General features: G+C 32.3%; 2 protein-coding genes across 2 annotated transcripts; both read left to right on the top strand.

The window, feature by feature from the left end:
• Window positions 1–13,145: 13,145 nt before the first annotated feature.
• PG994_002447 (uncharacterized protein) lies at window positions 13,146–13,562 on the top strand (the record flags this gene model as incomplete). The annotated part of the gene is made up of 2 exons (XM_066853856.1): window positions 13,146–13,337; window positions 13,458–13,562. 2 exons carry the CDS (start codon window positions 13,146–13,148, stop codon window positions 13,560–13,562), a joined length of 297 nt encoding a protein of 98 aa, XP_066721997.1.
• Window positions 13,563–16,200: 2,638 nt separating this feature from the next.
• PG994_002446 (uncharacterized protein) lies at window positions 16,201–16,392 on the top strand (the record flags this gene model as incomplete). The annotated part of the gene is made up of 1 exon (XM_066853855.1): window positions 16,201–16,392. One exon carries the CDS (start codon window positions 16,201–16,203, stop codon window positions 16,390–16,392), a length of 192 nt encoding a protein of 63 aa, XP_066721996.1.
• Between the last annotated feature and the right edge of the window lie 1,428 nt (window positions 16,393–17,820).

The raw sequence follows: 17,820 nt of genomic DNA, 5'->3' as shown, positions 1-17,820 counted from the left end.
ATATTAATTACGAATAAAATAATTAAATATTATTATTACTAATAATATAATATACTTATAATAATATAAATAACGAGGTAACACGTATATCATTATTTCGAACAAACTATAAATACGACCTTAAAATCGCTAAGAAACCCTTAAAAAGAGAATTAGCACCGGCTATAACTATTTAAGTCGAAAAATTAAAAAAACTCTAAGCTACGCTATAATAAAACCTCGCTTTCTTTTAAAAAAGAATAAAAAAATACGCTAACTAAATAAAAATAAAAGGACTAACTTTTAAAAAAGGAAAAAAAGTTTACTTTTTACGGCGAAATATTAAAATTAAACGATTTAATAATAAATTAAACTTTAAAAAGATCGGATTATTTAAAATCGTAGAAATTATTTTAAAAACTAATTATTATTTATTATTACTTAAAATTATAAAAATATATTTAATATTCTATATTTTTTTATTCGAGCCAGCCTTAATACACGTAATACTCGATACCTAATTAGAAATCGAAATAGATTAATACGAATACGAAATCGAAAAAATCGTTAATAAAAAAAGATTAACCGAGGGTAAAAATACTTCGTTTAATAAAAAGGTTACCTATTAAAAAATAATACTTAAGAATTTAAAAAATACTTAGAAAACGCCGCTAAAAAACTTTAAAAGTTTAAAGAAAAGCTCTTTCGGCGGAAACTAACGGACCGGGCTCCGGAAAGTCGCCTAAACCAAAGGATAACCAATTAACGTTCCCGGAAACACTTAAAGAACGTAAATTACCCAAAACGAAATCCTCTTAATTAATAATTAAAAGAGAAACACCGTCCTCTTCGTTTAGCTTTTATATCCCCCAACGAAACGCTTCTAAGCGCTTTTCCGCTATAACCTTTTTTATCCGACGAAAACGGGCTAGCCGGCTTAAAGTAATAAATAGTTAAGTTTATAATAAAAATAAAGCCTCTTTTATATTTACTTTTTTTAACTTTAACTTTTTTTATTAAATAATTAGCCGTATTAAAATTAATATAATAAAAGTATTATTATAAAAACGATTAATTCGAATATATTTTATATAACGGGACGACTTCTCGTTTATACGATAAGTTAGGTTTTAATAAAAATAGCGAGTATAAAATATACCGGTTAAATCGCTTATAAATTCTACGTTAATAATAAAAACTAAATATATAATAGTTTTTTTTAATCGAGATTTTTTAATATAATTAAATAATATAATAAATATATATTATAATAAAAAATAAAAAAAAGAACTTATTAAAACTTAACGAAATAATAAAAATAAGGGTATTTATAAAACTTAACGTTTTAAAAATAAAATAATTAAAAAAAAGAGAATAATATTATAACTTAGCTTAATTATATAACTTAAACTTATAAATCGTCGGTACGGAATTACGATACCTTAACCAGGCTACGATATTATTAATATCGACCGAACCGCTAATTATACTAATATAAACTTACCTATACTCTATAATCGACCGCCTAATACAACGCTACCTCAGCAAAACTATAAGACGAACGAAGCGCTCACGAAGGTTAAGGACGAACGTTACGGGACCGCGGCGTCCCGAGTAAGCCCGTTAAAATAAATCACCGTAATTTAAAAAAGGATCACTATAATCTAATTACGAAATTACTATAAATTAATAAATAATTTAAAAAAATTAATAAAAAAGGGATTAAATATATAATTATAAACGTTTCCTATATATTTTATATAAATACTTTTTATTTTAATAATTAATTTAAATATTAATTTAACTTATTAATAAAATATATTATTTTAATAATTTTATTATAAATAACTTTATTATTTATACCTTATATTATATTTATTCCTACGGTTATTATATATTATATCAATAAAAGCGGACTTCTATCGCACGTTTAAATACTCTCTCGTATTACTAAATATAAACCCTTCGGTACGTCTTACCAGGTTTCTATTTGGACCCCTGATAACGTTCGTTACAATAACGTATCTTATAAAAGTGACTTAAGTCTGGTGAAATTCGCTTTTCTCTAGGTTAATTAATAGATTAGCGTTCTATAGCTTTTAAAGTACTAGCTTTATATCCTTTTTATACTATTTTTCGTTTTCGGAGTAAATAAGGATATTATTGAGGTATTTTCGTAATACGTAATTAATTATAGATTAAAAGTTAATTAATACGTTAATTAAGTTAAACGGTATAGCTTAATATTCGAAATATCCGTATTTAGTTCGGAACGCGGTTTTTTATTCCTCTCTTTTTTTAATACGGATTAAATTATATATATTAGGGAGATCGAGTGTTATAAAGATTTTAACGTGTAGTAGTTTATTCCGTAGGTTATTAATTAAAGGTAGGGGGTATTAGTTTTTAATAGTGATTTCGTTAAGCTTTTTATAGTCGATATATATACGTTATTTAAGCTTCTCGTCCTTACTCTTTTTTAGAATAAAAAGGATAGGGAATCCAGCTAGTAATATGGATGGTCGTATAACTCCTTTTTCGAAGTTTTCCGTAATATACTCCTTTAATACTGTCTTGTATTCCTCATTAAGCTTATATATAGGTATAAAGGGTAGTTCCTTCCCTTTTTTAAAAGGTATCTCGTAATCTTATTATATGTAAAGCGGTAAACCTGTTTTTAGTTTCTTATTAAAGAGGTTTATAAATTGTTAATACTTTTTTAATACGGTTATCGTAACGTTTAGTTTAGGTTTTTTAGTAATAATATATATTTTAAATACTTTAAGTTTATTAAGGGGTCGTTTTTTAAACCGTTATTTATTAATTAAACCTCTTCTTAATATATTTTATTAAAGTTAGTCTGTTTTTTAATTAATTTTAAGATTATTTACCCGTAATTAAGGTATTTTTAAAATTATATCGTATTTTACGACGTCCGTAATATTATACGTAATTTATTTATAACGTTTTTTAATATTAATTAAAAAGTTCGCGACTTTTTTCCGTACTTCTTTATTATTATAAGTTATAAATCCTTTATCGACAGTTTTAAGTCGGTATAAGGCGTTTTTCTCCGTTTAATCTAATTAAAGCTTATTAACGATTCGTAATAATATATAGTTTCTTTACGCTCCGCTATCGAGTAGCGCTCTAATATAGACTCCTTTTATGTCTATTATTAACACAATGTGCTCGTGAAGGCCTTGGTTATCCAAGGTCTGGCATAAGGACCGTTCTAGTCCCGCCTGGTGTCCTTGTTCAACCGCTTCTTCGTCGCTACTGGAGTCGTCGGTCTCCAGGGCATATGTGAGCGTGAGTTCTTGGCTGGTCGCTGCGAGGGTCCGGTCGTGGTTCCTCTTGCTGTAACGAACGCTATTAGGGGTCCAAATAGAAACCTGGTAAGACGTACCGAAGGGTTTATATTTAGTAATATAAGAGAGTATCTAAACGTGTAATAAAAGTCCGTTTTTATTAATATAATATATAATAGCCGTAAGAATAAATATAATATAAAGTGTAAACGATAAAATTATTCGTAATAAAATTATTAAGGTAATATATTTTATTAATAAATTAAATTAATATTTAAATTAATTATTAAAATAAAGAATATTTATATAAAATATATAAAAAACGTTTATAATTATATATTTAATCCTTTTTTTATTAATTTTTTTAAATTATTTATTAATTTATAATAATCTCGTAGTTAAATTACGGTAATCTTTTTTTTAAATTATTTATTAATTTATAATAATCTCGTAGTTAAATTACGGTAATCTTTTTTTTAAATTACGGTAATTTATTTTAACGGGCTTACTCGGAACGCCGCGGTCTCGTAACGTTCGTTCTTAGTTTTCGTAGGCGCTTCGTTCGTTTTATAGTCTTATCGAGGTAATATTATATTAAGCGGTCGATCGCGGAGTATAAGTAAATTTATATTAATATAATTAACGGTTTAATTAATATTAATAATATCGTAATTTAGTTAAGGTATCGTAATTCCGTATCGACGATTTATAAGTTTAGGCCGTATAATTAAGCTAGGTTATAATATTATTCTCTTTTTTTTAATTATTTTATTTTTAAAGCGTTAAGTTTTATAAATACCTTTATTTTCGTTATTTCGTTAAGTTTTAATAAATTCTTTTTTATTATTTCTTATTATAATATATATTTATTATAATATTTAATTATATCGAAAAATTTCGATTAAAAAAAATTATTACGCGTTTAGTTCTTATTAATAACGTAGAATTTATAGACGATTTAACCGGTATATTTTATACTCGCTATTTTCGTTAAAACCTGGTTTATTATATAAACGAGATATCGTTCCGTTATATAAAATATATTCGGGTTAATCGTTTTTACGATAATATTTTTATTATATCGGCTTTAATACGGCTAATTATTTAATAAAAAAAGCTAGAGTTAGAAAAGGTAGATATAGAGGAGGCTCTGTTCTTATTATAGACTTAATTATTTATTACTTTAGGCCGGCTAGCCCGTTTTCGTCGGATAAAAAAGGTTATAGCGGAAAAGCGTTCGGAAACGTTTCGTCGAGAGATATAAGAGCTAAACGAAGAGGACGGTATTTCTTTTTCGATTATTAATTAAAAGGATTTCGTTTTAAATAATTTATGTTCTTTAAGTATTTCCGGGAACGTTAATTAATTATTTTTTAGTTTAAGCGATTTTCCGGAGCCCGGTTTATTAGTTTCCGCTGAAAGAGCTCTTTTTTAAACTTTTAAAGTTTTTTAACGGCGTTTTTTAAGTATTTTTTAAATTTTTAAATATTATTTTTTAATAAGTAACCTTTTTATTAAACGAGGTATTTTTATTTTCGGCCGATCTTTTTTTTATTAACGATTTTTTCGATTTCGTATTCGTATTGATCTGTTTCGATTTTTAGTTAAGTATCGAGTATTATGTGTGTTAAGGCTGGCTTGAGTTAAAAAATATAAAATATTAAGTATATTTTTATAGTTTTAAATAATAATAAGCGATAATTAGTTTTTAAAATAATTTTTACGATTTTAAATAGTCCGATTTTTTTAAAGTTTAGTTTATCGCTAGGTTATTTAGTTTTAATATTTTACCGTAAAAAGTAAACCTTTTTTCTTTTTTTAAAAATTAATCCCTTTATTTTTGTTTAGTCGGCGTATTTTTTTATTTTTTTTTTAAAAAAAAAGCGAGGTTTTATTATAACGCGGCTTAGAATTCTTTTAGTTTTTTAATTTAAATAGTCGTAGCCGGTGTTAATTCTCTTTTTAAGGGTTTTTTAGCGATCTCGGGGTTATATTCGTAATTTGTTCGGAATAGCGATATACGTGTTACCTCGTTTTTTACGTTATTATAAATATATTATATTATTAATAATAATAATACTTAATTATTTTATTTATAATTAATATAATATTATAAGTATTATTTTAAGGTTTAGTTTATATGTTCGGTTTAATTATCCGTTTAGGGATAGTAGGCCGTAAATAATTTATATTTAATACCGAGTTACGTTATAAGCGATTTTTAAAATTTAGTAATAAATAGTTTATTTCGATCCGAGATAATCGTTTTTAATAATCCGTATTAATTAATAATAATACGGAGGAACGTATAAGTAAGGTTATTAATATTATTTAATTCTATATAGAAGAGGAAGTAAATATATTTTATAAACTTATCGGTAATTATTAAAATATTATCGTATTTAGCCTTAATTAATAATTCTTTAGAGGCTAGTAACTTAATTATGAAGTTTAGCGTAATAGTTTTTTATACTTTATTCGGTGGTAGAATCGGTTATAGTTGGTTATAAGGTTTATATTTAGCGGCCTTAGCTTTATTATATAGGTTGTATTCGCTAATTACCTTGGCTATAAGGGGCTTTAAGTTCTTATAATCGAATTATTTAATAATTCGCTTTTAGGTTTTAAAAACTTCTTAATATTTATATATAAGGTATTCGTAGAATTCCTTAACGAATTCTTTACGCGAAAGTTCCGAGATATAGATTTTACCGCGGTAATATATAATCCCTTTTTTAGTATTAAGTCCGTTCTTTACCTCCTTAATAGAGTTCGGGGTTTTAAGGGCGTATTTTTTAAACTTAATAACTTATTTATTATAGTATTAAATTTAGTTAATAGCGTTTAATTATCGAGACGGTATTAAATTATTATTTTAATCCTATATAAAAATAGTATACGTTTCGGGTAGCACTTTTTTTTAATAGTCCGGTCGTTAACTTAAGGCGTCGGCTTTTCCGTTTTTGTTATTTTTTTTATAAATAATAACGAAATTAAATTTTAATAAGAATTCGGACTATCGTATTTATTATTTATTTAGTTTTTTTATATTAATAAACGTAATAAGGTTTTTATAATTAATATAAACTTTTATTAGCTTTATTATTTTATTAAAATAATATCTCTATTTTTTAAAAACTTTAATAATAGTTATTAACTTTTTATTATAGATTTAATAATTGAGCTCGGGTTTATTTAACTTTTTCGAAAATAATACGATAAGGTGCGATTTTTCGTTATCGTCCCGTTAATTTAATTACTTTCCGATCGTATAGTCCGATGCGTTAGTTTCGATTTTAAAGGGTTTAGTTAAATTTATTACGCGAAGTATTAATTTATTAAGGATTCGCTTTTTTATTACTTAAAAAGCGGTTTCTTCCGCTTCCGTTTACTTAAATAGTTCGTTTTTTTTCGTTAGGTTCGTAAGGGGTGTTGCTAACCTGTTAAATCCGGGGATAAAAATCCGGTAATAATTAGTTAATTTTAAAAAAGATTTAATTTTTATAGCGTTTATAAGCGTAGGCTATTTTTTAATTATTACGATTTTTAATTACTTTATTTATATTTTTTTAGGGGATATTATATATTTTACGAACGTAATTATTCGTTAATAGAACTCGTTTTTTTCTAAGTTTATTAATAAATTAGCGTCTTGCAGTTTTTAAAGTATTAATTTTACGTACTCTTTATACTATTTTTCGTTCTCGGAATAAATAAAGATATTATCGAGGTATATTATAACGAATTTATTAAGGTATTTACGTAGGATATAATTAATTATTAATTAAAAGCTAATTAGTATATTAATTAATTTAAATAATATAGCTTAGTATTCGGAATATTTATACTTTATTCGGAACGCGGTTTTTTATTTTTTTCTTTTCTTAACGCGAATTAAGTTATATATATTAAACAGGTTAAATATTATAAAGATTTTAATATATAATAGCTTATTCCGTAGGTTGCTAATTAAAAATAAAAGGTACCGGTTTTTAACAATAATTTCGTTAAGCTTTCGGTAATTAATATATATACGCCACTTAGATTTCCCGTTTTTACTTTTTTTTAAAATAAAGAGGATAGGGAAGCCTATTAGCGATATAAATAATCGTATAACTCTTTTTTCGAGGTTCTCCGTAATATATTCTTTTAAAGCTTATTTATATTCTTAATTAAATTTATATAAAAGTATGAATAGGGGTTCCTTCCCGTTTTTAAAGGGTATCTCGTAATCCTACTGTGTATAAAGCGGTAAGCCTGTTTTTAATTTCTTATTAAAGAGAGCTTCGAATTACCGATACTTTTTTAGTATAATCCTTATAACGTTCGGTTTAAGTTTTTTAATAATAATATATATTTTAAGTATTTTAAGTTTATTAAAAAGTTATTTTTTAAACCGTTATTTATTAATTAAACCTCTTTTTAATATATTTTATTAAAGTTAGCCTGTTTTTTAATTAATTTTAAAATTATTTATTTATAATTAAAATATTTTTAAAATTATATCGTATTTTATAACGTTTATAATATTATATATAATTTATTCGTAACGTTTTTCGATATTAACCGGAAAATTCGCGACTTCTTTTTATATTTCTTTATTATTATAAGTTATAAGTCCTTTATTAACGGTTTTAAATCGGTATAGGGCGTCTTTTTTTTATTATTTTAATTTTAAGCGGTTAACGATTCGTAATAAGATATAATTTCTTTACGTTTCGTTATCGAGTAACGCTTTAATATAAATTCTTTTTATATTTATTATTAAAATAATATACTTATAAATATCTTATTTATTTATTATTTAATATAGGGACCTTTTTTAGTCTACTTAATATTATCTTTTTATATTCGGCGGCGTTTATTACTTAACCGATATTCTTTTAAGTAAGTAATAAATTCTCGCGACTAACCGTTTTATTATCGTTATTATTCCCTTTTATTTTTATAAGGAGCTTCTTAATATATTAACGGAGGTGTTTTTATATTTTTCCCCGTATAAAATATTATTTTTAATACTTAAAATTCGGGTTTTTTAAATAACTTAAAGGTTTATTAAGTTCGTTAAAATTCGTAAATATTTTATAAGTTTTTAATTATAATAAAGGGGTTTTCTTATTAAACGTACGCTTATATATTTTAAAAATATAAAGTATTTTTTTTTAAATGTTTATAAGCTCGCGATTTTTTCTAGGCGTATTCGAAGTATTAATTTTCGAAATACTCCTTTTAGTCCCGTTTTTTTAAGTAATATTTTCGTAACTACCTCGGATATTCTTATATTAATAAATACGCGCGTCGTTTATTAAGGATCGATATTTTAATTTTTTTAATTATATAGTCGGGGTATAGGTTCGTAATAGCTCGTTTATTAATTTATTAAGGAAATTATTTATTTTTAAGTTTTTTTACGAAATATTTTATATAAATATTATATATATATAAGATTTATAAAAACATAAAGTATACTTCGTTTATAAAAAAGATTCGGGGGTTATTACTTATTACGTAGTTACCGCGGATTTTTTAAACGAATCTTACCGTAATAAATATTTAGCGTAAATATTTTAAATTTAGGTAAAGAATGTTTAGGATAATTAGTTATTTATTATTTTTAAAGTTTTTAAACCTAGTAATTTCGTTTACGAGTTCTCTTATTAATATATCGATTAATTATTCGTAATTAGCGGGTTGTTTTTTTTAATTAATAATTTTATTATTATTATTAGGGTTATTAAGGACGAGATTATAAGTTAAGGCGAAATCTTTACTTATTATAATAACGCTCCGCTTAAGGCTTTTTTTATTTTTAAAGCTTTAGGAAACTATCCGGTTCTTTCTTTATCCGCTCGGTAGAAAGTATACCTATCATCGTAGTAAGCTATTTAGGATAGGCTCCCGTAATCGGTAATAGCGTTACTTCTTTTAATAGCTAGTATAGGGACATCTTCGCTCGTCGTAGCGTTAATGTATCGTCCGTTTGGGACTTTTTAAAAGTCTTTTTTCGGGGCTCGGTATTTTTGGGAATAATACCCTTTTTTTTAATAGTTATAGTAGGTAACGTTTTATTTTTTATCGTTTTTATTATGTTTAATAGTATCGAGATTTATAGGTTTATTATAATAGTTATACGCGGTAATATTTCGGGGCTGTATATTATAATAATAACGCGGTTATTTTATATTAGTTTAAATTCGATTAGTTTATTATTATTATCCGCTTTATTTTTCGCGGCGTTATTTATATGTACGAGTATTAATCTTAATTGTGAGCTTTATATACGAAAAGAAATTATTAAGGGTATCGAGCTAGCTAAGTTTATTTTTAATATCTTTTTTTAATTTTTAGTAATATATTATAATTTTAATAACTTCGGTATAATTTAATTAAGTTATAATACGTCGGAATTCGGCGGTATAAAATACGGCTAATCTTTTTTATTTAAAAGTTTTAAGCTCTCTTTTTATTTATCGTTTTTTATCGGGGTTTTAAAAAAATGATTTAAAGGCGTCCTCGAATTTATCGTAACTTCTAAAGATACGTTATATTTTTGTGCGGTATAATTCGATTTATTAATTGCTTTTTATAAGTTTATCGAAATAAGGTTCGAATTAAGTAAGTACTTTATTTTTAAGGAATAAGGCGGCGTAAATAATTCGTTAAATAGGGTTTTTAAATATTTTTTTATAAAACCGTTAATAGGTTTTAATTTAAACGAAGAATTTTCGGAAGTTCCCGCTCGTTTTATTAAATAACGTAGGTAAATTAATCTTTATTCCTTTTTTTAAAGCGATAAAGGTTTAAATAATATTAACGGCGGTATAAAAGAGACGTACTTTTTCGCGTAGCTTATTAATATCGGGTATTTATTTTAAGTTTTCTTTTATTAAAAAGGTATTACGTTTTTTTTCGAACTTAGCGTAATAATATTAATAATTAACGCTTTTTTATTTAAATTCTTTAATTCGTTTAATTAATATTTAATAAATAAAGCCGTCGTTATTATTATCGCTATTTATTTTTATAACAAGATCTCGTTAAAAGGTATTTACGGTAATAATAAAGGCCTTTTCGTAACGAGGGGTGTTATAAAGTTTAAATATAAATATAATTTTTATAAATATTATTATTTAAAAGTTTAAATAATAATTTATAAAAATAAAAGTAATTAAAATATAACGAACGTTATTAAAAATTTAAATAAAAACTTAATAAAATATATCGAAAAGTTTATATTTAATAATACGAAAAAATATTTAAATATATAATAAAAATTTATTTTTATTAATATAATATATAATAATTATAAAAATAAATATAATATAAAATATAAATAATAAAATTATTTATAATAAAATTATTAAAATAATATATTTTATTAATAAATTAAATTAATATTTAAATTAATTATTAAAATAAAAAATATTTATATAAAATATATAAAAAACGTTTATAATTATATATTTAATTCTTTTTTTATTAATCTTTTTAAATTACTTATTAATTTATAGTAATCCCGTGGTTAGATTACGGTGATCCCTTCCTTAAATTACGGTAATCCATTTTAGCGGGCTTACTCGGGACGCCGCGGTCCCGTAACGTTCGTCCTTAGCCTTCGTAAGCGCTTCGTTCGTCCTATAGTTTTATCGAGGTGGCGTCGTACTAGGCGGTTGATCGCGGAGTATAGGTAAGTTTATATTAGTATAGCTAGCGGTTCGGTTAACGCTAATAATATCGTAGCTTGATCAGGGTATCGTAGTTCCGTGCTAACGATTTATGGGTCTAGGCCGTATGATTAGGCTAGGTCGTAACACTTGCCTTTCGGGGCCTTTAGGAACTATCCGGTGCCTTCCTTGTCCGCTAGGTGCGTGGTGCATCCATTATCGTAATAGGCTGTCCAGGATAGGCTGCCGTGGGGCACGTTTAGCATGTCGTTAGCGCTACTTCCGTTAATAGCCGTTATAAGGGTAGCTTTACTCCTAGTAATGTTAATTTGTCGTCCTTTTAAAACACGTTAAAATACCTTCTTCGGTCCTCGGTATTCCCTAGCATAGTATCCCTTTTTTAAATAGTTATAGCAAGTAATGTTCTACTTTTTATTATTTTTATCGTGTTTAGTAGCGTCGAGGTTTATAGGTTTATTATAGTGTTCGTATACGGTAATTATTTTCGTTTAAGTATTAACCTATTAATATAGTCGTCTCGTATTAGCCCTGGTTCGTTCGTTCTACCGGGGTTATCCGCCTTATTTCTCGCGGCGTTGTTCGTATAGGCGCGTATTAATCTTAATAGTAAGTTTTATATATACGAGGAAAGTAATCGGGGCGTTTAATTAATTAAGTTCGTTTTTAATTTCTTTTTTAAATCCTCGGTAATATATTATAATTTTAATAGCTTCGGTATAATTTAAACGAGCTATAATACGTTAAAACTTTACGATATACGTTATTACGGATCCCTTTTACTTAAGGTGCTCGAGTTCCTTTTTAGCTTATCGTTTTTCGTCGAGATCTTAAAAAAGTAATTTGAGAGCGTTCTCGAAGCTGTCGTAATTATTAAAGATTTACTAGGTCTCGATACGGTATAGTTTAACTTACTAATCGCGTTTTACGAGTTCGTTTAAATAAGGTTTAAACTATAAGAGGGTTTTTCTTTTAAAAAAGGAGGCCGTATAAATAACTTTCTAGGTTAGATCTTTAAACGTTTTTTTATAAAATCTTTAGTAAGCCTTAACTTAGACGAGGAATTCTCGGAAGTTCCCGCTCGTTTTATCGAATAGTGTTAATACGCTAATCTTAACCTTGTTTTTAAATGCGACGGGGGTTTTAATAATATTAATAGTAGTTCGTAAAAATTAAACCTTTTTACGAAGCTTATCGATATCGTTTATTATTTATTTAAAAGCTACTTAAGCCCGGAGCGCGTCGCGCTCTTTTTTAAGCTTAGTATAGTAGTATTAATAATTAGCGTTCGCTTATTAAAATCGCTTAAATTATTTAACTAGCTCGCTCGGGTTAATAAGGATGTTTTCGTTATTATTATTTTCGATTTTTATATTAAAAGCAGGTTAAGTAACGTCCTTATCGTGGCGAGGGGCGTTATTTCTTAAAGTAAATATGTTTCTTATAAGGTTATTATTTAAAGGTTTAAATAATAACTCGTAAAAATAAAAATAATTAAAATATAACGAATATTATTAAAGGTTTAATAAAAACCTTAATAAAATATACGGGGGTTTATATTAATAATACGAGAAAATATTTAAACGTATAATAAATAATAACCGTAATTTAATCGTAATTAAATATAAAATTTAAAAATATTTATAATAAAATTATTAAAATAATATACTTTATTAATAAATTAAAATTAATATTTAAATTAATTATTAAAATAAAGAATATTTATATAAAATATATAAAAAACGTTCGTAGTTATATATTTAATCCCTTTTTTATTAATTCTTTAGATCTATTAGATCTATTCTAGATCCTTTAGATCCCAAACCTGGATCTGCCGGATTTATCCTAGATCCCCTAAATCCGTCACGTAACCTCCGCCCTTAGTTTTCCCTTACGAGGATGTTTATCCGTCCCATAGCCGTCCGGGGGCGGCATCGCGTTAAGCGGCGGCCGGTCGCGGAGTATAGGTACGCTCATATTAATATAGCTAGCGGTCTTATAGGTATCGGTAGTATCGTAGCCTGGTCGGGGTATAGTAGTTCCGTGCCGGTAAATTGTGGGTCTAGGCCGTATGATTAGGCTAGGTCGTAACAACAAGCCATCTCATGCTATTGCTACACACACCAAGTCCCCATCCCAGGCGTCCATGTCTAAGAAAACAGTCAAATCATACATGTCGAAGAAGAACAGCGGCGGAGACCCTGTGACTGCGTTATCCCTCCGTCACGGTTCTGCCTCCAAAAGCGTGAGCAGCCGCCGCACCCAGGTCGAACGTGAGATGGCGGCATCTCTCACGCAACTGAACGGGGGTTCGTCCACGCAAACATCAACTCATGGACCGAACTATGCCTACTTCTCGAACTTTGTAAGTTCGGTTCTGTGCTAAGCCTTGAAGCCATTTCTCCTGGTGACCGAGAAGTGTTACTGACCATGTCTCGCGTTGTGTAAGTGAAGGCTTGCTATAGAAAATCCACACCGAGCACAGCGCCAGGCGATTTTCCAGTTTTACGAGGTGCTCACTTCAAAGAGCACTTCAGGGGTGTTTGATTGGCCCAGACTCGTTTTTTGGCAGATGGGGCTTGGCATCTGAGCCCATCCCAGGACAAGCTCGGACGCCTGTCAAAAATGCCCGATCATCCACCGAGCGAGTCAACGGCTCTCCAACGAGATCCTAGCGCAGCTAGCAGCCGCCGTTGGGGAGAGATGAACAAAGCTTAGCGACCGGTTCCCGTTATGCTTATTTGATTGCATCCACTTGGCTGCCTTGGAGAAATGGCCACAGAAGACCAGGGGTTATTGGACAAGTCGATGATAAAAGCGGACTTGGTCCCCTGTCGCATGCCCCCATCCACATTCTTTCCCCTCTCTTGCTTCTTCTCTTATCCTTCCCTTCCCTAGGATACAAGTGCCAGATACGGTCGCACGGGATTGGTGGTATATTGAACATGTCCTGAATATTACCCCCTTTTCATCTCGTTTCTCTCTCCTGGCTGCCGCATGACACGATCCACAGCATAAGAATCTCACTCATACAACATTAGTGGCTGCATGATGTTGGGACCGAGGCGAAGGACACGTCTAAATCTCGCAGTCATGTTTTGGTTCTCATTGGTTCTCCTTGTCTGATTTCGTTGCTCGGTTTCTTTTCCTTGACTTCTTCAAAGAGACGAGGGCATCATGTTTTACTTACTAAGAGAACGTTGGGATAAGAATGAATTACAGAGGGGGGGAAAGGAAAAAGAGCTCGATCTTCCCAGCAATGCAATACTATGTTAGTTATGGTCGGCAGCCCAAATCTTTCCAGATGCCGCCTTAGCTATCAAGCCCGCATGATTGGATAGTACATTGACTCTCAATCCTTTTGCATGTCCGAACTTGCACATCTTGACTTATCATCAATATAGACTATGACAGTCGGTGAAGTGCATTTCATGAGTGTTTCCGACTTTTGCGTGATGTCATGGCCCTGTGTTGTGCTTATTTGTGTCCTGTAATCCTATCGGCGACTTCCTTTCTGTCATGATGGCAGATAAAGATAGAATAGATACTGGCAATAACTAATAGGTTAAGATAAGATGAAGGCAGCTCGGCTGATTCGTAAATAGAGCCGCCCCTTTGGAATTGTGTTTGCGTCATGGTTGCCTTGAGCCCCGTGGTCCGATCGACGACAGAGTACCCGTATGCGGAATAGAAAATCGGCCACTGCTGCAGGTCGTCTTACAGACAGCAAAAGGCGCAGCTATCGCCTGGGAAAGCTATCAACACGCCCTTGTCAGTCCGGTCAAGCCATATGTAATAGATGACCCTGAGCGATATAAACGACAAAAGTTTTAGTGCTGACAGAAAGCATTGATAGTGCCCTATCAATATCACCGAACTTTTACATTTACGGTGGGTTTGAGCTACACATGCATTGAACGTCAGCTCGGGTAAGCAGGGTTGAAGAACTCATACAGGTCAGTAAGTGATGTCGGAATGCAATCCAGGCGCCTTCTTTACATATTAAAAAGTCCTTCTGGACTGTGTGCTCGATGCTCTTCGGAATGGGGAGAACATCTCCATTGTAGCTGTGTAAGATGCTTTTCCAACAGTGAACAGAGATCGCGCACAAGATTTCAGAAATGATGGCTCCTCGAGACAGACATGAGATGAGAAAGTCCTGCGCCAATTCCGTCTAGTATTAACTATTGACTGGAGTACCAGGCGAACCACATTGGATACATGCGGCTCAAGCTGATGGGATGGTGTTTGGTTGTCTTGACCCAGTCCCTTACCCGTTCAGCTTCCATTTGCCCATAGTTTGCACAAGTTACATTATTGTTAGGTGCCTCTTTAATAACACGCCCCCCTCCCTCTGCCTCTTTAATAACATTCGCATGTTCGCCGCCCTGAACTGCCCTGCGCTTGTTCGAGATACCCCCCGAGAAAGCGTAATTTACAGGCTCCACCATAGTCAGCCCTTTCCATTGGAGAGCATTGAACCCCATCCTGTGCAGCGTGCAACCCCCCTCGACCGCATGTAGCGTGGTACCCGACTTGTAACACTCCACTCACCCCAAGCTATCAGTCCCGTCACCGAAACATTTTCAAACCACCAGTGCCAGTATATAGTCTATGGTCATATATTTAAACACCATGAAACCCTTACGCTCTGCGACGAAAACCATTCGAGTATTCTTGTCATTTACTAGAGAATCGGCCAATACACCCATCCTCGGTCTCGCCCGTCTTGCCCTCACCACCATTGGCCCCGCCACCCCACCTGAACCTATTGAAAACGTCAGCGAGCCATACAGACTGCATCTTGACCCTTCTTGCAATATTCAATTCGTTTTCTATCACTTTGTTGGATCTCATATCCATCCTCTCGGTTCCTGGCCGCAAAATCTTCCGCAGTGGGTGGCACTTCGGATCGATCCGTTAGCAACGGGTATGTATATCCTGAGGGTTATGTCTCCCACCTATGTCCACCTTCTCTGATTCCGACTCGTGTCAGTACATGTTTTGTCAAGCTCTCCTCATGTGTCAGAACCGATGAAGCCAGTAGCTTCTTTAAGTTTTGGTTCGTTATTAGTCTGCGAGGTGATGTTATCGCTCCTTTGGCGCCATCCGCGCTGCGAATTATACTTAATCCATGAGGATCCCCATGGCCGACATGCCATGAGCACCCGTGGTGTACGGCTCAGAAGGGGTCTCTCTAACCAACCACCAGTGTTTCTAGAGAAACCATGAAGACCAAGAACTTGACGTCTCACCAGCCGGTCCAGTCCTGGATGTCGACCAAGAACGAAGGCGGGGACCCCGTGACCGCCTTGGCCCTCCGACCTGACTCAATTTCGAAGAGCAGCGCCGACCGGCAGGCTAAAGTTGGGCGCGAGATCGCGGCGGCACTCAAGAAGTTAAATGGGACTTCTGCTTAGCTAAGAAGATCGATCCCATTGTCAAATCTTGTGTGAGTGCCTCGATCTCTACATGAGTAACAAGCCATGTCACTGAAACAAGAATATGCATAACCTAGTCCGGTAAACCTTGAGCGACACTCCGACATACCTACTTAAACAGTCGAGACGCCTTTGCCTGATTCGCTGCTCCGTCCCGACGCGCTATGGGTGCGTGGGGTCAGAATCCACCCGATAAGGTTAAGCTTGATCGGTCCCGCCATTTGACACCAAACTGGCCTAACGGCTCAGCAACCGACACATTGTGCTAGGTACCTTCCCATACCAGCCAGTGCGCGCGATCGAATCTCACAATGTACCTGTCTCATGCCGCCATGATACATAGAGCAGATGGATACCCCTCCCCCCAATATTCGAACCGGTTGGCCACAACACCTGTTCCTGCACGTCCTCGGATCTCAAGCTGCGCTGCCTTGAAGAGGTCGTCGAATTTTGATTTTCTTTGACGGTTCCAGGCGAGGAGTGCAGGGAAGCGGTAGGGCGCAGGATTTGGAGGGAAAAGGTCACACCTGGGCCCCCTACCTTTCCTTTGAATTTTCAGGATTGCTCGGAAGAGCTTTTTCATTACATCACGTTCCACGGCTCTCACGAAGTTACTGTTGGCGTTTTCAGGTTGCAGGAAATGAAGGGCATCCATATCAGTTCCTATTCTCTTTTTATCCTCTCCTTATCTCGCTCTCCAGCCCTTATTTTCAATGCTTTTCCTTGACTGGGATTCAACGGAGGTTACGATGTTACTGGCCACGAAAATAGGAAAAGTCCGCATAGGAGATCGTTGGCGTTCGACCTGGGCAGGACACCGAGAGTACCTAGGGGCATTCGATGCTCTGCTGATTGCTTCTCTATCGCTCTCCTGATGAGGCAACGGAATACCGATTGAAATGGCGGCAAATGCTGGGTTAAGTTTCCTGATAATGGCGGCGGGGTAACGAGGGTGGCCACAACAACAGAAAAAGGGGCTTGGGCATTTAATACACGCGGCAACTTCCTGATCTCTTCCAGCCTATGTTCTTCCTTCGGGACAGTGTTAGGTTTTCCTAAGAAGCTTCGAAAATGACCTTCTATGTGCATATGAACGCACTCGCAACATCAGCGGCAACAGCCGGCCGCCTTTTGGCTCAGTGCAAGCAGTGAATCAATCTATGTCGTACTTCACGTACGACGGTCCGTCCGCCAGCTGCCCTGACACCATCCGTCCTCCTACTCGGACAAAGACCGGAGATCCGATCGGTCGCCGAGGTATTGGGCTCTACCCCTTGCCGTGCCAGAGCGCGCGCCAATGAATGCATGTACGTTTCCCAGCCCAGCCAGCAGCGATTGGTACGAGGTCCGAACACGTAGCAGCTGGACGGAATCTTAAGAGAAGCAGGTTTGACCGAAGTCACAGCC

This window comes from Apiospora phragmitis (assembly GCF_038363925.1).
Source record: "Apiospora phragmitis strain CBS 135458 chromosome Unknown utg000002l:1.0-5516284.0:1.0-5523493.0, whole genome shotgun sequence".
In the NCBI taxonomy this organism is placed as follows: Eukaryota; Fungi; Ascomycota; class Sordariomycetes; order Amphisphaeriales; family Apiosporaceae; genus Apiospora; species Apiospora phragmitis.
Note: the sequence above shows the minus strand (reverse complement) of the source record. Positions and strands in the feature narration are given on the sequence as shown.